We start from the raw sequence: 23,474 nt of genomic DNA on the forward strand, positions 1-23,474 counted from the left end.
TAGGGAAAAAATTTGGAGAGGTGAGTATGTGGAGATATTTTCACTATTGCCAGTGGAACGGTTTGGGGGCCGAGAGGCCAAGCCTGGGGAAGGAAAACGTTCAGGTGAGGATAAGGGATTGTGGCGCTTAATTCCCAGGACTTTCCAGAATTGGTTGCAGGCTTTTGCAATTATGGCTTGTATTGTGGGAGAAAGGGCGCCAGAGAATTGCTCTGCGCTCTTTTGTTACCTGGATGCGATTAGTGAGGCTTACAGAGTGTACGGGGGAGTTGCATGGCTGCGCTATGATGAGCAGTTCAGGCAGAGGAAGGCGTTGAGGCCGGGGATGCGCTGGGACCACAAGGATATTAGCCTGTGGATGCGGCTTATGACATCGGCAAGGATGTCTCAACAGCCCTTTCTTGGGAGCGTCGGTGGTCCCGGACCAGCAGGCTCCCTGGCAGGTAAGAAAAAGGGCCTTTGCTGGTTGTTGAATGAGGGGGTCTGTAAATTTGGACCCACCTGCCGTTTTAAACATGAGTGCTCCAGTTGTGGGGGAGGGCATTCAGGAGCCCGCTGGTTGTCCAGAGGGAAGGGGCGTCCCGTGGAGCCTGCGGGAAAAAGGGACGACGCCGGTGAAGGTGGAAAACATGTGCCATTTTCTAGGTAAGTACCCGGCCCGTAAGGCGGCAAGGGATTTGGAGGTTGGGTTTAAGGAGGGTTTTCGGATACCGTGTGATATGGTGAGTATTCATAGGGTGAGGACGAATTTGCAGTCAGCTTTGGGTAATCCGGGGGTGGTGGCTAAAAAATTGGAAAAGGAGGTGGCTTTGGGTCGCATGGCAGGGCCTTTCAAGGTGTTGCCACTGAAGGATTTGGTGGTATCACCTTTAGGGGTGGTTCCCAAGCGGGAGAGTAATCAGTTCAGGATGATTCATCATTTGTCCTATCCAAAAGGGGGGTCTGTAAATGATGGCATTGCACCTGAGCTGTGCCGGGTTGCTTATACTTCTTTTGATGTGGCAGTTGATTTGGTTAGACGGGCTGGGAGGGGTTGTCTAATGGCAAAGGCGGATGTTGAATCGGCTTTCCGTCTGTTACCGGTGCACCCAGATAGTTTTTGGTTGCTGGGTTGTTGTTGGGATGGACATTATTATGTAGATAAATGTTTGCCTATGGGTTGTTCTATTTCTTGTTCTTTGTTTGAATTGTTGAGCACGTTCATGGAATGGGTGGTAAAAGAGGTCTCTGGTGTGAAGTCTATTATTCATTACCTGGACGATTTTTTGTGCGTAGGCCCGGCTGGGTCATTGGTGTGTGCTAATCTACTGGGGACATTGGAACACGTGGCTGAACATTTTGGGGTGCCATTGGCGGGTGAAAAAACGGTGGGCCCTGTGACCGAGTTGTCCTTCTTAGGTATAGTTTTGGATTCAGTTCGCATGGAATGCAGACTGCCTGAAGACAAGTTGGCAGCGCTAAAAGAGGAGGTTAAGAAGGCTTGCTGCCTAGTGAAGATACGGTTGCGGGACCTGCAGTCCCTATTAGGTAAGCTGAATTTTGCGTGTCGGATCATGCCGATGGGCAGAATTTTTTGTCGTCGATTGGCTGCAGCAACTGCGGGAGTGCGGCGGCCGGAGCATTTTATCCGCTTGACTAAGGTGCTAAAAAGCGATTTGGGGGTGTGGAGGCGGTTTCTGGAGCAATATAACGGTCGGTCGCTGTGGTTCGAGTCTTCTGTGGATAATGAGGCCTTGGAATTGTGGACTGATGCGGCAGGGGGTGTTGGTTATGGGGCTTATTTTGCAGGAAAATGGAGTGTGGGGGCGTGGCTGGTGGAATGGGAGCGTTTGGGGTTATGCAAAAATTTGGTTTTGTTGGAACTATTTCCAATTGTGGTAGCATTGACCTTATGGGGTAAGTTGCTTAGCAACCGAAAGGTCCGGTTTCATTGTGATAACATGGGGGTGGTGGAAGTCATTAATAATAACACAGCGTCTTCCCCCCAGGTTATTTGTTTGTTGCAACAATTGGTGTTGTTGTGTCTGCAGTTTAATATTCATGTGCGGGCAGTGCATGTTCCAGGGTGCCTGAATGTAATTGCGGACTCCCTTTCTCGTTTGCAGTGGGAGCGCTTTCGGGAGGCGGCTCCAGAGGCGGAGGCAGAGGGGACACCATGTCCGGCGGAACTGTGGTCAGTGGTTTGGGGGCCCTTGCAGGACTAATCCGGAACTCTGTGGCCGTAGGCACTTGGAAGGCATATGTGGGTATTTGGCAGGAATGGTTTGACTTTGTCCGCAGAAAAAGGGATTTGGGGTCTGGTGCTGGGGGGGCTGAGGCGGTGTTGGCTTTTTTATTATACAATTTTCAGCGAGGAGTTTCTGGTTCAGTGATGGGGAGGAAGTTGTCAGCATTGGCTTTCCTGTTTAAATCATTGGGCTGGACTGATGGGACGAAATGTTTTGTGGTGCGGCAGGCCATGAAAGGTTATCGGCGGGGGAGTTCGCAGGTGGACAGGAGGAGGCCGGTTTCCTTTGTTATGTTGGGGGACATTTGTCATGAGTTGGGTTCCGTTTGTTTTAATGATTTTGAAGTGTTGTTATTTCGGGCGGTGTTTGTACTGACCTTTTTTGCGGCCTTGAGGGTAGGTGAGGTGGTTTGTCCTACTAAACTGAAGGAGGGAGGTTTGCGGTTTGAGGATGTGAAGGTCACAAGGAGGGAAGTTTTGATATGGATACGCAGGTCAAAAACAGATCAGAGTGGAAAAGGTGCGAGTGTGGTGCTGCGGGCTATGCAAGGGGCGGGGTTGTGTCCGGTCAAGGTCCTGGGTGACTACCTCGCAGTGAGGCCAAGAGGAGGCAGTCCTTTGTTTTTGCATGAGGATGCCTCTTTTGTGACCCGTTTCCAGTTCATGGCGGTATTTCGAAAATGTGTGGCGGCCTCCGGCAGGAACCCAGGTGAGTATGCCACTCATTCTTTTCGCATTGGTGCAGCCACGGAAGCTGCGCGGTGGGGTTTGGGCCAGGAGATGGTAAAGCGTATTGGCCGCTGGGAATCTCAGCGTTTTCGCTTGTATGTGCGGCCTCATTTATTGTAGGAGGGATGTGGTGAGGGGTGACTGGGGGGGAGTGCGTATGTTCACGAGCTGTGTAATGGTTGGTTATTTTTCTTTGTTACAGATGGGCCGGTGTGCCTGGTGTGGATCCTGGGCCATTCTTATGTTTATTGAGGGGCCCGAAGGGCTGATTTGAGGCGGGCGGGTCGACAGTTGGGACTTCAGAGGGAGGTGGCTCAGGTCCGGTGGATCGGGATCCCAGGTATGCAGTGGCGGAGGGTGGTTCCTGAAGTGAATAGATTTGCTGGGTTGGATAGGCCCCCGGATGTATTGGTGTTGCATGTGGGGGGGAATGATGTGGGAGCACGCCCCATGGGGGACCTAATTAGGGACATTAAGTGTGATATGCTGCGCATGAGGGATGCTTTTCCACACATGGTCTTGGTATGGTCAGAAATGGTGGGGCGGTTGGCCTGGCGGCAGGCTAGGTCTGTGGCGAGGCTGAATAAGGCTCGCATAAAGATAAACAAGGAGGTGGGGCGTTTTCTGGTACGCATTGGGGGTATAGTGGCGCGACATCGTGAATTGGAGTCTGAGCCTGAGTTAATTTTGAGGGGGGATGGGGTACACCTTAATGCGGTAGGTACAGACCTGTGGTTGTTAAGTTTGGAGGATGCACTGCTCCGAGCTGTCAGGGTGTGGCGGTGCTCGCAAACTTAAGGTGTCAAGTTTGCGGCAGTTGGCATAATTTGGTTTTGGGTCCATGAAAGTAAAAGGCGGGGTAATGGAAGATATAATGGAAATGGGGCACAAGGGAACGGTTTGGATAGTAAGGTTGGCCTTGCATGACACCAGCTTGTTGTGGAGGCTAAGTGGTGGAAGGAGATCTGCTAACTGTCCCGGTGACGGTGTATGGGCGACTGGGGGCCTGGCGGTGGATCGGAGTCAACAAGTTGCCGGAATAGGATGGTGTTTTTCATGGACCTTTTTGGTTAAGAGAATTTTATGATAACATGTTTTGTTAATAAATATACTTGTTGTTAATAAAGGGGGCTGCTGTGGCCAAAATTTTCCAACAAGAAATGGTGTAAGTGTTTTTCTCTGGGAAAAGGGGTATTAGAGGGTTTAATTGGTCAAGCAGCGAAAGGCTTCATACACTGTACCCATGTCAAGGGCTTTTTTAACTTTATATTCGTCACAAATCATAACATAACAAATCATAATGCAAAGATACAAAAACAAGACTGAATAGACAACATATTATAATATTACAATGCAATGCTGACCAGCAATAATCTGTTTATGACTTACTTATGTATTCTAAATTTTTTTTTTTGTAATGCACCAAAGGAGGAATCACTAGCTCGGTTAAGTGCATTACCTACATGCATAATGTACCGTAGATAATGTATCAAGCTCAGGTCTAGCCAAAGTATTCTTTTGTTGTAGTTCTGGGTAAAATATAAAAGGCATAAATCCTCAGTTGTGTTTTAAATCTGTGTATCCCTGCTGCTAACTTAAACTCATCTCCTGAACAGGGCTATAAAGCAGCAGTCAGCCCCAACCTTTTATTATATCAGATGCCCTTCTGACACCCTGAAATCTGTAGGTCAAGAGACAGATAAAACAAAACATGACAGAGGTTCTAATACATCCACACTCTAATCTAACAAATTGGAAAAGCTTTCACTAAACCCTAAAGAACCCTGGAAATGAAATCTAAAAATACTGTACATAAAAGACATTTATAGGTGACTATACTGCTGCTTATTTCTCCAATCTTCATGCAGTGACAAAATCTTTAGCATGTAACTCTTCTACGTATGTCATCTTCTGTGGTTCCATCCGTTGACCCATATGCTGTTGCTGTGTCCTGATGCGACAAAAGAGCTGGCAAAAAAAACTCAACCATGGCCAGGATTCAGAGATTACCCCCATCCCCAAAAGTTATGGGATACTGAAGATTCTGAACCTTTCTGTAAGCAAGCAAAAATCTACAGGAATAGGCAGCAGCATATGTAAGAATAAAAGGTTTTCTTGGTATGTTTTTTTTTTTATTTCTAGCTGACAGGCAGCATGAAACCTTATCAAGGACTAGGAGGGATAAGTCAGGGACGGGCAGATAGATTTCAGTGTCATCATTCTTGTTACGCAATGTTTTACAATGTGTTCAAAAATGTAGTTATGAATGTGTTTTTTACAGCTAGCCACAAAAAAAAGTAGTAGTAGTGATCTAAGGTCACCATGGGACCTAATTAGTTCACATACAGTTCAACTAAACTACTACAAAATTAAATGGGCTATAAATAATATCAGTACATTACTATAAAGTTACAAATGCAGTTTCTGTTTACTGCTTTACTGCATATAGGCAATATAAATAATATAGTAAAATACCAGAATGAATAACAACCATAATTCTACTAATTGAGTGGTATCTTAAGGGTTCATTTTAAGGTCAGTTTCTCTCTCACGTTACTGGGCTTCATTAATGCACCATTATATATAAAGATAGTAGCAGGTATATTGTACTATAGCTGTAGAAATGTGTTTTTCTATCTGAATACCATAAAAGCATGCAAAGATGTTAACTGACCCTTGAGAACAGGCTTGACTGATTTTCCCTCCACTGTGACTCAACTAAAGCTATATGCACACAACTTTGTTTCTAGAAATAGACTTTTTGATAGTTTCCAGCAACAGATGAACAAATGAGTGCCGTACACACAGCGCTGTTTTATTACTATGAAGAGTGGAGGTAGGAGGACAAGTCAGTGGCACCCTCTTGTGCTCTCCTCCATAGGTGTTATTCCTGATCACCAAACACTCTTCTGGGTCAGTTGTCTCACAACCATAGATTAAAGAGAATATAAACTCAAAGAGCAAATATTTACTATTTTATAAACAAAAAAAGAGCCCTCCTAGTTCTTACCTTGGACTACAGAATGATTAACCTATATATTTTGGAGATCTGAGAGTCGGATGGTTAAGTAATTTAGCAAAGGCACAGGTAACATCACTTAGTCCATACTATTGCTGTGCATTATATTCCTACAACAGGATTTAGGAGTCAGTGCATTTCTGCAATACCAGGTAAGTTTCTGTATGCAGGAATTTTTGATCTTTAAAGGGAATTCCTCCTTAAAACTAAAAGTGCACTTCACTGTCTGGCAGCCTCCAAGTTGTGTCATTAGATTGAAGGTACAAATCTGCTTATTTACATGACCTTTCCATGCAACCATTTCAGTTGTTTGAATAGGATGAGGAGGAGTGATCCATACTGAATGTACAGTTTACAAAGTACAGTTTTGAAGTATTAAACTTGTATACCTTGATGTGTTATTGTTTAGGACTGTTGCAGCTTTAAAACAAAGACAAATGTAACATATTTGTGGTTGCAAAAGGAGAAAATAGTTATTAGTAATATAGTTATTATTATTATTATTATTATTATTATTAATTTTAATAAACAGGATTTATATAGCGCACACATATTACGCAGCGCTGTACATTAAATAGGGATTGCAAATGACATAATTCTCTCTCTACAAATGAGTCTGTTGTAGCAATCACAGCTCTCTTTCTTTCTCTCTTCTCGATTTTTCTCATTTTTCCTTTCTCTCTTTTTTCTGCCTTCAGTTGACTCCGATGCATTTTGTCAAAAAAAGTCTTGATGGAAAGTTTTAATTTCTACAGGGTTAAAGCTGTGATATTTATCTTTTGGAAAAATCCAATAAAAGCAAAACAGACAATATTTGGTGACTTTAAAAGTTTGCAAAACAAATCAGGATGACTTTCACACACAAGCTTACTGTTCAAATTTTTTTCTCATTGTATTAAAAACATAGATTTGTAGATTAGCCACTCTAAATAGTTCAAAAAATGCAATGCAATAACAACTTTGTATTAGTAAGTCAGTTGGCACAACATTTTAGCAAAACCCCTTTGAATCTGGGTACATATGTAATTTCAAAATCAAATATACAAGAAAGCAATATAATTTTAGCTAACAATACACTGGAATAAATCAGTACAATATAAATACTCAGTATTATGTTACTCAAAAGTAGAATCACTATTCTACATATGTACATAACTATAAAACACAGTGTATACAGAAGAAATGACCTTGATCTTTGTAGTTAATGAGTGATAAAGGGTATAAAGAATGTTCTTGCACACTGGCAGTGCAGGGGTCAGATCAAACAAAGCATCATTCACACAAAGTACCTATTTATAGATCAATCATGTAAAATAAAACACTTCATTATTTTTTTAATCAAGCACATGGAGCTGTCTGTTCACAGTAAATGTGTTGCAATGAGAAAAATGTTCGGTGGCGATGGTTTTGAGTCTGACACTTCACTATAGCAAAACCAGTCTATGTCTGCTGACATTAAAAGACATTAAAAGTTCTGTGAAGTTATACCTGAAACCATGACCTGTTATTTTTCATTAAGACCAGTGAGGTCAGGGCTTTCAATCTGTTCAACTGAGTCTGCAAGTCTGAACTAGGTAAGCCAGCCCTTTACTGGGCACACTATAAAAAGATCCGTGTGGGGGCCATCTGCCTTGGGGCTGGTTATAGGCAGGGTACAACAGTGGAGGAGTAGCAGATAGGTCAGGAAGTACAATTTGAGTTCCACAATCTTGCACTAGTCTCTGTAGTTTCACTACCCTTAACGTCACCTGTGATAACCACAGAAAACATAATATAGACATACTATAATATAGACATATAATATAGACATACTGAAAGCATAAGTAGATCAATGCAATACAGACAGAGTATAGCTCAACATATAAAATGAGCATGAGACTCCATGTTCATCAGGAAATCTGTATCCGCCTCGGCAGCAGTGGTGTAGGGTAGGGATCAGATACCAGGCAACTGATACACCCAGGTTGACTTTGGCATTGGGAATCATTATCCATTTCTGGTTGTTTATTGCTCTTTATTGTTACTGCTGCAACATTATTAGTGTATCTGCTACTTTGACAATATCCCTTCTGACCTCCAAATGTAATAAATCCTTTGGAAGTCTTGCAAAGGAAGACTAAAGATGAGATTGGATTGCAAATCAAAAATGTATTAGTGCAGGGGAAGAGCCAACTTCATAACAGCAGAAGGGATATTAACTCTTCTAACAGAACACTGCTGACTACTTTATAGATATGACAATTGGCAATTGTCTAAGGGATTTGTGTGCCTATGGAAAGTCTAAATTTGCTGAGTTGTGGGGCCTCATTATCAAAAGCTGTCATCTGGATCCATTGTGTAAGCTTAGGATGCTGGGCGTGGTCATATCCTGCAGAGCAATGAAGACACTTTCTGAAGAAAAACAGCTTAAAGAAAAACTTTAACCTATTAATTATCACACTAGCACAAAATGGAATCCATATGTCCCTATTCACAAAACCTCCTGATAGATGAGGTTCTACCTGTGCAAACAAGGCCTTACAGTCAAATCTAGTGATCAAAGCTTGTAATAAGGCCTGTAGAGTAGGAGGGGAATCCCCAGGGATTTGGTTGAGGTGGTGAAGGAAGGCCACCGTTGGGAGATAGTGTGCAAGCATCCATCAGAGGCAAGACCACCATGTCCAGGGCAGGAATTGGGTGGACCACAACGCCGAGACCTGTTTCACCTGATGTTCTGTGAGTCCTGCTCCAGCTTAGAAGCTAAAAGAGGCTTATGTGCGTTGTGGCCCAGCGTCATATTGTCTAGGTCCATGCTGTGTAAAATCCCTTGCAGAATAGGCTAAATCCATTTAATTCCCAACCAGTCTATGCAGTTCAAGGTGCTTGCACACTTTTTTGAGACAGATTATGCAGAAAGGATCAAGATATGGGTCCCCACAAAGGGAAGATGAGTTTGAAGTATCATGAGCTCTGCAGAAACTCATGTTTACTCTTTTTGAAGTGAAATCTTTAAAACAACTTACCTAAAAGTCTGAATTGTACATTAGGCAATTAATTATATTTATTATCCTAGCACCCCTGTTATGTTCAAAGCGATTCAAAGTTCAGGTAAACATAAACACCACCAAATAAACTTTTATTAACTTATGTCTTATTTCTTTATGTTTTATTGCAAGAGTACATAAATGATTATATTACCAAGAGTTCCTCAGTAAATAATAACTTACCCAAGTACTCATTCTATGCTGATATCTATTCCTCTGCCTTTAGTGCACAACCTATGCTCCATAGTGTCAATGGACACAGAAAGAGTTTTATGTCTAATCAGTTGACCTTCTCCCTTTGAAATATCCAAAGTTCAAAATCAGTCTGTTAATCACACTTGTTGCATCACTTGCCATTATCAGAAGGTTCTTGTAACCCTTCTTCAGGTTTTTCTTTATTTCTCTCTTTTTAATTAATTCAATAATTATCCTTCCTATCCAAGGCACTCAAATAGTTTAACCTCCTTGGCGGTCTGATTATGTCAGGATTTTTGAGTGCCAAAGCGGTAGATTGTTTTGCATGGAAATTTGTTGTTTTATATTGTGAGCCTGTAATTCTTAGGAATACCTAGCTGAAATCTGTCCAAACAAGGGTCTAGCGGGCATTGCTGGAGGATGCCTCAGGCTCGTGGGGACCAGGTAAGCCCTTTACAATGCCACCCCAATTGTGGCTCAGAGTTACCGCTTTTGGTACTGAAAATAAATGATTTCAGCTTACTAAAATAAATTATAGGTATTACAATTAAAAAAAAGGATTTTGAAATTGAGTCAGGTAAGTAATAAGGTATAAGGTATCGTGATCATAGGGAAGTATGAGCAAGCCGAAGAGAACAAGGAAGAGGGTTCCAGAGAGCAGGGGCAGTTCTAGAGAAATCTTGGAATTGTGCATTTGACAAGGTTATTAGTGAGGAAGTCATTATTAGGTCACTGGAGGAAAGAAGAGAGCGGCTAGGGGTTGAATTTCATTCTAAGGTGAAATGGAAGCCAATGTTGAGATCTGCAAAGAGAGGCGTCAGATAAGGATTAGTGGGAAGGATGGATCAGTCTGGCAGCAACATGTATAAAGGATTGTAGAGAAGAGCAAGTTCACTGTTATTGAGTTCCCAGGGTCATTTATTGTGATACTGAAGCCACTAAGCATTGGATTGTACTGTAGAAGGGACCATAAAGGAGCCAAGAGGAAAAACTGTACAAAAATTGAGAAACTGAGATGAGGGGGAGGGTAATACACAACAGCATCTGCAACAAACAAAGACCATAATAAACCTAAAAATAAGGAAAGATTAGCAAGTGAAGGGTGATGAGTACTTGGTGGGTACAGTAAGGGGATAAAGAATACCCCACTCCACCATCTGTCCTATAGCCAGGCTTAGGGGTATGTGTGAAGTACAAGTCTCCATAGGAGAGTACAGCAGCAGAAGCAGAGTCAGAGTGTGAGAGCCAGTTTTTAGTAAAAGCCAGGATGTTTAAAGGAAGTTTGAAGATGGAAGTTAGCTTGTTGCAGACATATCTGGCATTCCATCTCAGTTCTCATTCCATAATGAGTCATTGCAGCTTTCTGGTAACTGACTATGTCACCACCCCCTATTTCTCCCCTTGTAACTTTATATTGAATAACAAGTCCACCTATCACAGAATTATTCCAAAAGTAAGGAGCATGGCATGGGAGGGTGTGGTGCCATAGCCAGCTATAAGTAAAGAAACTTGTTCATACCTGTGTGAAGAGAAAATCAGATGAGTCTGCAAACAGGCAGCTGGGGATGTCTGCTGTCCATAGTAAGTAAAGTTTAGAAAACTAGCAGTGTATCATTAGGGAAATATTTTTTATGTGTGTGTGTGTGGGGTGCGTGTACGTGTACACATTATTTATATATATATATATATATATATATATATATATATAAATTAGCAAGGGAAGGGTGGTAAGTACAAATAATAATAATAAAAATAATATATATTCTTTTTATTTGCCCTTGTGAAGCTATTAGTTTACACTTTATAGCTTTTTGGTGGTATTCATTTTCCTATTACTACCTAGCATACTAAGTAAATATGCACACACAATAAAAGCTACTGTTACTGTTGGAATTACAGTACAGCTCAATTTCCACTGTGTTTATTTTAAAGGTCGCAGTATATGACGATAGGCTACATCACATGTGACCTTGTACATATTTCTTTAAATGTTCCAGTAAAAGAGATCAGACTACTTTGCCTCCACCTTCTGAACGCAGTGTATGCATTTGCATAGAGGTTGTGCATAGAAGTTATTTAAAACTCTGCTGCATACAGGGTAAGTAATATCTACCATGTCAATTTCTCTGCTACCCAAAAGGCCACAAACTGCTTTTCCCTGCTCACATACACATTTCATTTTTCTCTACTTGAACTATCTCCTATTTTTTGTGTTTTTTTATTAAACTACAGGGCCACACCAGACCTTCCAAGCTTCCCCTGTAACCTCTTTTCTATTTTAGTAAAACTGTAACATGAAAAATCCAATTAATGTTTCTTGTTAAATGTCATAATGTCAGGAAAGCTTGGGAAAATGCTGCAACAGATTTATTTTATAGAAAAAAACCTTTACAGTTAAGTTTGTCCCATTACCTTTTGTTGTGCATGTATAGAAATGTAAATGTAGAATTAACACTGTATTTAGGAATTTGTGAAAAGTATGTGCAAAGTACTACCTATACATATTATCCCTAAACAGTAAGGCTGTGGTTTTCCCATTCAGTTTTTACTGGAGTGCACAAACCCATCTACTCTACATGGGAAGCTGTGTGCTCTGTCTGCTGTGAATTACACCGTAATGCTTTTGCTGTTATATTCTATTTAAAACAAAGCTACCAATTCATACCATTCTTGGTTGGCATTGAGAAACGGCTTTCACATTGCTAACTTTCTTGAAGCATTGAGGTATATATAAAAATAAAAGATACAAATGTACCTATACACAGTTTTAATTTGGAGCTATTCATAATGCTCACTTAATAATAATGTTCACTTTAGTCTGAACTATTTATTGTTAATGAAATAAGCAGTTTTTTTGCTTTCTGTGTTATTTTAACATATTGCCACAGTTCTACTTCCATGTTCATTTGGAGAAATATTGTCCAATATATATGACTGCCATTGGGCCATATCAATGCAACATGTTAGTTATACAGAGAGAAAGCAAACACTGTTATTGTAACAAAGAAGAGGGGCATCTTTGAACAGATAATTTTAATTTGTATCCTATAAGTGCAATAATGTTCTGAATGTATTTTTCAGTGCCAAGGACACTACTGCTGAATCATCATGTGGCTCCCTCTGCTTGTAGTGTTGGGATTGATCTTCCTGTACAGACGGTACCGACAAAGTCTAATCTTGGACAATCTAACAGATAAATATGTATTCATTACTGGATGTGACACAGGATTTGGGAATATTCTGGCAAAGAACCTGGACAAACGTGGAATGAGGGTTCTGGCTGCATGCTTGTCAGAGAAAGGAGCTGAAAACCTGAAAAACCAGACTTCGAGTAGACTGCAGACAGTGATTTTAGATGTTACCAACAGCGAAAGTGTTCGCAGTGCAGCAAAATGGGTGTCTTCTATTGTTGGAGAAGAAGGTATGATTTTTATATTAAAAATATGCAATAATAAAATATCATCAGGGCAGTGGATTAGGATTTGTCGAGGTTATTATTATCACTACCAAGTTATGGTTACCCTGCTGCAGTATCATTATCAGTTCATGGTTGCTTTGCTACGTTATCATTAAGGAAGTATTCTGACATCCTTATGTACAATAATTCCTGGTCAGAATGTTGATTCAAATAGTATGGGAGGGGGTAGGGGTAAAGAATAAGACTGGAAAAAATAATCCATATCGGGGCCCCAATACAAGAGTCTTTTGTTTTTCAGTTTTAAGCCACATGCTCATAGCTAATAAATGTTATCTTTCAAAATAGAACTAAATTTGGGCCAGCCAATGCCTTTTAAATATATATATCTGTAAAAATGCATGAGGAACTAAGCTCTCCGCCAAAATAGTTCCACGCATCCTAACAATATTCATTTATAGAACTTATCAATCAACTATCTGGTTGTTTTAATCAATAGTTGATCACAGATTTGTTTCCAAAATCTGGAGTATCAGCCCCAAGATATATTTCACCATTTACTTAATGGTACAAATAATGGAGTCACTAGCGAACCAGTGAAGCAGATTTTGGAGTTGGTTGCAGAAATATTCAAGCATGTGGAAACCTTGTGTAATAAGGTAAAAAAACATTACACAGCAGTTTTCAATTTTTAAACACGGAGTGTGTCAGCTGCCACCTACCCCCCCACCCCAACAAGAAACGCCTTTCTGTAGAGTGACTTCTGGTAATAAGCCTGGAAGGAAACAGTGGGGATCGTGTATTTAATGATGTAGGGACTTATGGGTAGAAACATCCTGGGCCTTAGCCTATGGTTATAAAAAAAAGTTGTATAAAATATTAATCCAATTTTCTGGTAATAGAGAGTTTGATGAAAGGTGTCTTAAGTAGCTGGCTATATAAAAGCTCTGCATACAGATTCCCGTTCCATATAACCAGTCTACACCAATTTTTTTATAAAAAGCTTATACACTATCACTGCTTGTAAAGGTTCTCATTCATACAGGTTATGGTATAGATATCAGTAGTTGGGCAGAATTAACTGGACTTCTGTATTGTTGCCAGTGTTTGCTATGATCATAACCAGCATGTTCTGCCAATGAAATACATTTTCTCTGCTTTGTTTATGTATGCTTTTTTACTCATCCATTTTGGAAGTAACCATTATGGAAAAGGTATATCAATACATAACAAACCATATCTAAACTTTTCACTTTTGCAGGGCTTTGGGGCCTAGTAAACAACGCAGGAGTCAGTGTCCCATGCAGTCCTGACGAATGGATGACCAAAAAGGATTTTTCAAGAATCATTGATATTAACTTGTTAGGAATGATTGATGTGACAATCAACCTCCTGCCATTTGTCCGGAAGGCCAGGGGGCGCGTGGTTAACATGTCCAGTGTTGTAGGACGATTGACAATGACTACTGGAGCATATTGTATATCCAAGTATGGAGTAGAATCCTTCTCCGACAGTCTTAGGTGAGTTCACCCCCCTTCTCTTTTCCCTATTTCTCCCATTTCTTTCATCTCCCCTTATTCTTTTAATATGATTTTTTTCTTTTCAAAATACTGGGTGTTGATACTGACTGTTTCTTCTTGGGGCACTTCTAAGCCCATTAACTATTGCTGCGGAGCAGTTCTTTTTGACAGCTAATGACTTAAAGAAATACTGAAACCTTCATTGCTTGACAAGTACATCTCATTTACCTGTTGTACACATAACCCCCCTCTGTCCTAGCCCCCACATGTAGGTGCATGCTGTTTTAAGCATGTCCCTCTCTCTTGCAATATAACGCAAATTCTCCATACTATAATGTATTGAAAATTGAACCATACTTGCATGGAACATTTGTGTTGAGTCATCTGTGTGTCTAGGCAGCAGCTCCGGATTTTATCACGTCCTTTACTTCCAACATATCTTCTAGTCCAGTGATTTTCAACTAGTGTGCCGTGAGAGATCATCAGGTGTAGCATGGGAAATTTGCCAATTACCATTGTCGAGTGTCTGTGCTGTAGTGACTCGCAGAGTAATGTAATACTTTTCCATGTCAGTGGGTGGCAGTAGGTAGCTTAATTGCCTTGTTTATTCTTAGAAACTAGAGAATTAGCTACAGAGTGTCATTTTGTAACATTTTTGATTTGTGGTGTGCTGCAGGACTTTTTCAATGTAAAAAATGTGCAGTGGCTCAAAAAAGTTTGAAAAACACTGTTCTAGTCTATCAGAAGCATAGAACTGCATTGTATTTAGCACAGTGCAATAGTGCACTTACAAAGCTCATTTAAAGATTCTTGTGATCAGCTTTTATATTATTTTAAAACTTATAAATGCAATAAACAATATTATTTTGTTGGAAATTGTGCGGCCTGCACTACTGCATTGCAACGAGACTCGTTCTTGGGGTCATCTCAAAGCAAAGCTTTGTAGTTAAATTTCTGTTTGTTGCTGGTGGGTTATTGCCATGACTCTTTTCTGCTTTGCTGGTTAAGTTTCTATTAGACATCCTAACATACTGCTCTATATAGGTAAAGGACAAGTTTACTTTAAGAACCCTTAAAAGGAATGGTTGCAAGCCATGAGACCAAATATAGGTATTGTAGCTTGTGTTGCTGCATAAAGAAAGATACATTCGGGATAAATGAAAGATCTGGCCTCAGCAAAACATCCTTTGTAATCCATTTTATCTTTTGGCATACCAAAGACCTAGATGTCCCTGCTCAAACTGTAGCACCAATGCTGTCAGACATGGGAGCAGGACAGTCCAGGGCTTGTCCTAGCTTCAAGGATTTAATTAAAATGTACATTCCAAAAAGCATGAGCCTTAATGAACATAAAGGAAGTACAATGTTCCCCAATTACCTTAATGAAGTGCAAAAAATTTGCTGTCAGCAGCAATTTCTGCTCTCTCTTGAGGAAATTAGTTTTTAATCTTATAAAATTGAGTTGGAGTGTGGCTTCTCTGCTTACTTCACAACTGGTCTATGAATTAAATGCTTGTTCTTTATTTTTTTATTATCCAGACGTCAGATGAGACCTTTCAATGTAAAAGTATGTATCATAGAACCAGGAACATTTGACACACAAATAACAAGTACAGATGCGATACGAGCAGATATAGTAAGAACTTGGAAAAGTGCTCCAGAAGATGTCAAAAAAAGTTATGGAGAGGGATATTATCAACAAAGTGAGTATTCCAAAACAAATTACATTTAAATTAAATCACATCACTTATATTCTTCACTGCAGCCTTTGCACACCTATTGTTTTGATGTACCTGGGGAGTGTTTAGCTAAGATAAATAAAATAAATGATGCTGCCTAGCTGTCAGTCTGGTGTGTGAAATGTGTGATAAAGGTAACATTTCTTGATAGTATAAAAACTGGCTTATTTTCACACTGCCGTGACTCCCTGCTCAATCATGTTTACAGTCTGAGAATTATTGAATAATATAGGTGGGGAAAATAGAAGAGTGGGTAATTAGTGATGGGTAAGTGAGTGAAAAAGTTGAGTTGGCAAGCCTACATAGGTGGAATTGAAATATTGCTTGGATGTGGCAAAAGGTAGTAGCAAGCTAAATGGGGTGAGTGAAGGAATTCCAAGGAGTTGGGGGCAGCCCTACAGAAATTCTTGAGCTGCCTGTGGAAAGAGGCTATAAGTGAAGAAATCATTAGTAGGGTATTAAGGGAGCAGAGGGGTGGTTAAAGTGTATTAATGCTTAAGGTCAGAAATGTAAGCACAGTTATTTAAAGCAGAACTAAACCTAAAAAATAAAAATCTTTGAGCAGTCAGAATGTTTAGCTGCGTACACACGTGCAATTTGTGTCGTTGGAAAGGATCTTTCATGATCCTCTCGATGCATGAACGGTGCTGTACATACAGCACCGTTCTGCTCTATGGAGAGGGAAGGGGGAGAGCGACGGAGCGGCACCCTGCTGCGCGCTCTCCCCCTTCCCTTGCATTAGGATCGGTCGTCGTTCATCGTCCGTGGATCCGCCAGGACGGTCGTTCGGACGATGGACGACGCCGACTGTACACACACCAGATTTTCGCCCGATATCTGGCCGATGCCGATTATCGTGCGAGAAAAATCTGACGTGTGTACGCAGCTTAAATTGCAGAAAGGAAAATGCTATGTCTCTTCTGCAATAAAATAAGCTTATCTGAGTATTACCTGAATGTTCACTGAACTGGATGACACCTGATGAATTACCTCCCATGGTTATTTGTGGTAGGTATATAATTCCAGTCTGGCCAATTAAGAGGAGTTTAGCTACTGTAAATAATTGCAAACTAACAGGTATGTTTGTTTTTTTGCAAATGAGACATTGCCTGTCTGCTGCCATTTTTTTCATTAAAAAAAAAATATATATATTTATTTATTTATAGCAAAGTATAGCAGGTTGAATTTGTGTCTGATAGGAAAATAGGCACTCCCACCCACTCCTGGTGGGAATCAGTTACTGCTATTGAAACACATGGACCTGAAAGATTCCCACCAGGGAATGTTTAAGGGAACGTCAGATTGCCTGTTTAATATATACAGCCAATAGGGTTGGGTGAGTTTTTTTTTTTATTTAAAACACAACCGAGAAAAGTTTGTCATACAGTTCCATTTCCCACTTTTTAAATCTATTTTATGATTTTATTTTAGGTCTCAAGGCTGTTGACGCAATAAAACCACTTGCCAACAAAAATGTGTACCTGGTCCCACAAACAGTAGAGCATGCTCTGACCGCTGTTTATCCATGGACACGATACTCTGTAGGCTGGGATGCTAAACTAGTTTTCTTGCCTCTGTCCTATTTTCCATCATTTTTCACTGACTTTCTTCTAACCTTTGCACAACCTAAACCAGCCCAGGCAGTGTGATCTTGTATTTTCCTTTTTTTTACTAAAATGCTCTATATTACAAACTCACTAATTTTTGCTCTGTCACTCTGCGTAACAGTAAAAACGTTAAGGATCTCAATATTTCTTAAAAGTTCTCTTTTAAATTTTAAAAAGTAAAGGTTTGCAATGTTACAGGTACGTTTAAATTGTTGTCTGCGTCTAAGCAGTGCTGGAAAAGTGTACTTTTTTATTTAAATTCCTCCTGGTATATGAAGGTAACTAGACACTTCTATACCCACAGCCTTAGAGCTGTGCACCTGCAGTGTGAGGTTTAGGGCACCCTTCCCTCTGACTGTAGTCTTAGGAGATGTGGAGTGAGATATGGTTATATCACTATTGCCCTGCTTGCTGTTCTGTATTTATATGGTAATGTTAAACAACTCTATTTATCAACTGGTTTTCTGCTTTATCAACTGTCATGACTTCCCACAACTTACCATGAATATTAAAAAAAACTTGATTAATTTCCCACCACTCAGTAACCACATATCCTCATGCATGGCACTGCTACAATGTTCATGTAAAATAGAACTATATCCTGCCTTGACTGCTAGAACATCTTCCTTTGTAGCCTACCGACCAACAAACTTGGACCTCCCCAAGCCATACTAAACTCTGCTGCTCAACTCATCCACATCTCTTCCCAGTCTTCATCTGCTACTCCTCTCTGCCAAGCTCCCTACTGGTTGCCACTAACCAAGTTGAAATTCCTGAACTGCATCTTCAAAGCACTCCCAATTTCATTTCTTCCATATATTTTTATATATATTTCCTCATTCATTTTCACATACCACCCCAACTGCAACCTCTGTTACCTACACAACTTTATTTTATTGTATATGAGATTTGACTTGTTACACACATGCAGAACTTTTCATCAGCTTTGGAATAGCTGTTTGAAACACATTCATCATTGTCCAAAAATTGAAATCTTTAGGCAAACCCTGAAAACTACCTCCTTCAACTCATCTCCTCAACTCATTACCTCCAGATACTTGCTGTATGTTATGTTAGGCAATGTCTGTATTAGTAACTGTGACATTCATGTTGTTTACCACCTCGGTAATTTTGACTCGTGTTTTTCTGTGTACATTGTACTGAGCCACAGAAGATGATGGTGTTTTATAAATCAATATTAATTAATACTAATAAAATATTTTTGAAAAAAAAGTTAATTGTTTAGTATGTTTATTATTATTAGACATTATTTTAACAGCAGTGAATTTACTATCATGGATAATCAAGTCATGATAGCACAGTTCTCAATAACTGCCTGCACCTGGAAGTTTATACAAAACATTGTTTTAATGAAAATTAAAAGTTAATTGGCTACATTAGTTGTTCCATCAAGTAAAATTTAAAAACTACTAAAACCTATCCATATATATTGTAATACTGGAAATGCTATGCAAATTGGTGGTTGTCTATCCACATAAGATATACAGTATTTGAGACACTTTTTTTGCACTATTTGACCCAAATTACATCATATTACATCATATAAGCTCTTACTATCTCAAAAAATATTGTTACTTTAGATTACTTGAATCACATTGTTTAGAACACAAAATTCCCAAAGTCTTTCAAACTAAAACCCTCATCCAGGGCCAAAATAAGGGCAGTAAGATTCCAGTATTTCTAATGTACATAGTTTAGGTGGGCAGGTGTTAAAGCTTTATTGGCACAGAAAGAGACTGCTCCGGCAGACTTGCTCATTTATGCAATAAATCAGGAAAAAAAGCTGCACAATCACACATTTCCAGATCGATTTGGCCTGATTTAATAAAACTTTTCAAGGCTAGAGAAGAAACACTTTCATCAGTTAACCTAGGTGATCCAGCAAATGTATTTTTTGTAAATGTTATCACTTTAAACACCTCAAGCACCATGAGCCAAATAGTTGTGCTGTAGTGCTATTTGGAAGACAGAGCAGATAGAAAGTGTGATGAGCCCATGAGTGTGCTGATTCTGCTTTCACTGTTTAGTCTCAGGGTGGGAGGAGACCTGTAAGTGAAATTGAAACTGCAGAGGAAAAAATCAGGTGCCATTCCCTGCCAGCAAAGACGTTGTTATGTAGCCGCTCTGTGTAAATCTCAGAACTGGATGGTCACTAAAAAAAAAATTTAAAATACAGTTGACAATCGAAAATCCGGCCATCGATAATCCGGATCCTTCACTTTTTACCGGCATGATCCGATCCCAATTTCAATACAGGGACTGTAGTACACTGTTTGGCCATTTATGTTTTGATGGCGCTGTCCTGTAGAAACAGCTGTAAGGTCTTGCTTGCTACACTAAATACACTTTGAGACGTCCCTGCTGTTTGCTCTGTAACTGCCAGATGTCCGTGGGTGCTGTGTGAGGAAGGCTGGTCTGTGTGTGGAGGTAAGTATAACTTTCAAAAATCCGGAATTTTCGAAAATCCGGCACTCCTCAGGTCCGGCCGTTGCCGGATTTTTGAATTTCAACTGTGGTATCCTAGCGGTTTGCTTGGAGTCTAAAGTGCATTAGGGTTTTGGCTTCTAAACATCCCTGCTGCCTGCCCTGTAACTGTGCCAGACGTCCATGGGTCCTGCGAGAGAAAGGCTGGCCTGTGTGTGGAGGTAAGTATAACTTTCAAAAATCCAGAATTTTCAAAAATCGGGCACTCCTCAGGTCCAGAGGTTACCAGATTTTTGAATGTGAACTGTATTATCTTAGCGGTTTGCTTAGAGTCTAAAGTGTATTAGTGTTTTTGCTTTTAAACATGCAATAATTGCTGTTTTACAAGTTACTTTTATCTTTTAGGCAATGTTTAGACCAGCAATAAGGTTGTGGTGTGATTTCCCTTTCCTCATGCCAGTGAACTGCTGCTTCAGGGAGACTCTACAAGTAGCTCTTACCAGTAGTGTGGAGAATGAATGGTGGCATCAGTGAGCAGTACAGAACCATTCACTTCTGCCCACTGTCAGATCTGCAGACAGTGGTTCTTTAAGAATCAACGCTACAATGCAACTGGATTTACTTTGTTAACATTAAATTTGCTCACAAATAAGAACTAATTTCGTTCTTTAATCTTCTGAATTACTACAAACACACAGTTATAGTAGAAAGGAAAATTGCCATGTAAATGAGCTACAGCTGAAATATTGGCAACTAATCACAACAGTTTCTGTTATCAAGACCGTTCAGGGAACACAGTACTTCAAACTCTGGATAGTTTTCAAAAACCTTTCTAATGTAAGAAGACTGTAAACACTTATACACATTTGCCTACTGATTCATTTGCAGGGGTGTTGTCAGCTGTTTTTACCAAGTTTCTACAGAGTATGCGGAGCTGACAAATCGAAAGGTGCGAACAAAGCAGGAGAAAAAAGGTCAGTGTTTCATTAACAAATTGCTCAAAAAGTTCAGAAAGGCGTTCATGACAAAAAAAAAAAAAAAAAAAAACAGGTTGACACCAGGAATGCAGAAATAGGGCTCCTATTATGTGTGATTATATGCATATTATATATCTCTGTATATATTTGTGTTTAAGATTTTAAAGCTGTAACAAGTGAATCAAAGTGCACGGGGGCAAAAAAGAAGAAAGTGTAAATTCAATGTAGATAGATACAGTCATCTGTTTAAAGCAAGTGAATAATCATAAAAGCAGAGTTGGCACAAAATAAAGTATTTGAGTGCTAGGGGAGCAGAGAATTATCTAAACGGTATCTTTAAATGATTAAATCCATACCTGCATGACCAAGTTATAGGGATGATATGCGTGCCTGGTAGAATTTGAGCCTAGTCAAAGGTTATCACTGATGTGGAAAGACTGCCTTATTACCATAAAACATTTATTGTAGAATACATGGTTTACTTTAATGTTGCATCCAATCTGGGCGGTCCTACCTATAATTAGGTAACAGCAAAAAAAACATGCAAAAAGGTTCCAGAGACAATTTCATCATTATGGAAACTCTTACTAATTGCACAACTACAATTGCTGAAAGTAAACTGGTAGTTAAAAAGCTGATAAAAAACGATTAATGGTCCCCTTACTGATACTTGAGGGGACCTCCTAGTCATACAGATATCCACTTTAGTTGTTGACTGGTAATATACATCTACAATCATCTTCAGTTATATGTGCCTGACATACAACAATTGAACAGAAAGAGCAAAAAGTATCAAAAAGCTATATAGCTATGTAAAGTATTACCAATTTGTCAATGTGAAATATATTTTTATGGGGTATATTTTTATTATGGCTTATATATAGATTTCATTAATATTCCACTTCACCATACACTAGTCAAAGCGTGCATAACCAGGTAAATGTTTGATATATCGCTGATGTAGTTTATTAACCTGGATTCAGTGCTAAACCTATTAATGAGGTTTGGACATCTTGCTGTTTTAATAGACAACACTTATTTTACACAACAGCACTAGTACAGACCTTGAAATGTGTAGTTTTTTTTTTGTTTGTAGAATTATCATATTCCATGAAGATTTCCAGTAAACATGCAGATGAACAACAGATGGAACATTTGCTAATTTGTGTTGACATTAATGCGTAATAATGATCGCACATACACACTTGTGTACTTCAATTTAAAAGTGGGAAGGAATAGGACTTCTGTCTAGTTTTTGAAGCTATCCATGATTCCATAGGGAGCTTGCTTAAGTGCATGGCTGGTATATATAGCACAAAAATTAATCTGGCATTAAGACGTTGGCATTGTTCTGCCATTCAGTTTACCTGAGCTACTCTTCTCTAAACTATTTTGAACCCAAGTGTATACAAAGCTCTTAGCATATCATATAGACAGTTGAAAAGCCAAGAATAATTGAAGCAAAGTTAATGTTTTTTTTAGCCAGGTGAAGCTTTATTCAATGTGTAAATTCTATCATATTTAGGAAATTTTAACTAATTAAAATTTTGCTTTGCACATGTTAGGAAGATTGAAGAAACATGGCTTCACTTTATTCAAAAATCAATACAAACACCTAAAAATGAACATTCTATACTCCTACACTTAACTGGCTTTTTTGTATGTGTAGTTTAACTATTTGTGCCCACTCTGGCCATAGTTATAGCTTGTAGATATTATAGATAGTAGCTCATGTGATAATAAAGTGTGTTAGAGCTGTAAATTCTTCATGTATATTTAAAATGTATCTATTGTTACAATGCATTTTGTTGTAAATGGCATGCTCAGATCCTGCTTGGTTGACCTACAGGGCCTAATTCAGGAAAAAAATAAAACCTAAAGCGGGAAACATGCAGTGGTCTTTTTCATTGTGCTCACTGAGGGCTGGGAAAGCTGACAAAGTATCTTCTGCAAAAAATTCTCCTAGCAAATTTTCAAAATTACCTAAAGTTCCACTTTAAAGAGTATACTTATAAATGCATATATGCATTGTGCTTTTTTCAACTGTTCAAATATCTAGTAAGCCAATCCATGACAGCAATGCATTTAGACATGTAGACATTGTCAAGACAATCTAGTGAAGCTCAAACTGAGCATCAGAATGAGAAAATTGTGGTTTAGTGGTTTTGAACACAGTATGGTTGTTGGTTCCAGGATGTCAAATATTTTCACAAACTGCTGATCTTCTGAGATTTTGTAATGCAACTATATCTAGGATTTACATGAAATAGTTAGAAAATCGGAAAATACCTCATGAGCATCAGTCCCCTGGGGCAAAACACCTTGTTGATGCCAGAGGCCAGAGGAGAATGGCCAGTCTAGTTTGAGCTGATAGAAAGACAACGGTAACTTAAATAACTACTTGTTACAATTGAGACATGCAGTAGAGCAGTGTTTTTCAACCGCTGTTCCGCGGCACACTAGTGTGCCTTGGGAGATCTTCGGGTGTACCGTGGGAAATTATCCAATTTCAGTTAATTGGTCCCAAAATGATTTATTTACTGCAAAAAATTTGTCTTCATTTGTCTATACCAGCGAT

General features: G+C 39.5%; 2 protein-coding genes across 3 annotated transcripts in view; both read left to right on the forward strand.

The window, feature by feature from the left end:
- The first annotated feature begins 10,620 nt into the window (after positions 1 to 10,620).
- Positions 10,621 to 18,803, forward strand: LOC140328393 (retinol dehydrogenase 7-like). Of its 2 annotated transcripts, XM_072407955.1 has the most exons (6): positions 10,631 to 10,774; positions 11,126 to 11,291; positions 12,275 to 12,614; positions 13,870 to 14,128; positions 15,668 to 15,831; positions 17,299 to 18,803. In XM_072407955.1, the coding sequence occupies exons 3-6, from the start codon at positions 12,302 to 12,304 to the stop codon at positions 17,514 to 17,516; spliced, it is 954 nt and encodes a 317-aa protein (XP_072264056.1). In that variant the 5' UTR covers positions 10,631 to 10,774; positions 11,126 to 11,291; positions 12,275 to 12,301; the 3' UTR covers positions 17,517 to 18,803. The 2 variants fall into 2 exon arrangements, with proteins under 2 accessions (XP_072264048.1, XP_072264056.1); XM_072407947.1 differs by lacking the exon at positions 11,126 to 11,291 and having other exon boundaries at positions 10,621 to 10,774; positions 17,299 to 18,802.
- Positions 18,804 to 20,083: 1,280 nt separating this feature from the next.
- LOC140328408 (retinol dehydrogenase 16-like) overlaps positions 20,084 to 23,474 on the forward strand; it is a 12,366-nt gene continuing 8,975 nt past the window's right edge. Inside the window, exons 1-2 of the mRNA XM_072407966.1 lie at positions 20,084 to 20,140; positions 20,808 to 20,893. The gene's annotated coding sequence lies outside the window, so the exon portion shown is untranslated. The remainder of the gene's footprint in view (positions 20,141 to 20,807; positions 20,894 to 23,474) is intronic.

Source organism: Pyxicephalus adspersus, chromosome 1, assembly GCF_032062135.1.
Source record: "Pyxicephalus adspersus chromosome 1, UCB_Pads_2.0, whole genome shotgun sequence".
In the NCBI taxonomy this organism is placed as follows: Eukaryota; Metazoa; Chordata; class Amphibia; order Anura; family Pyxicephalidae; genus Pyxicephalus; species Pyxicephalus adspersus.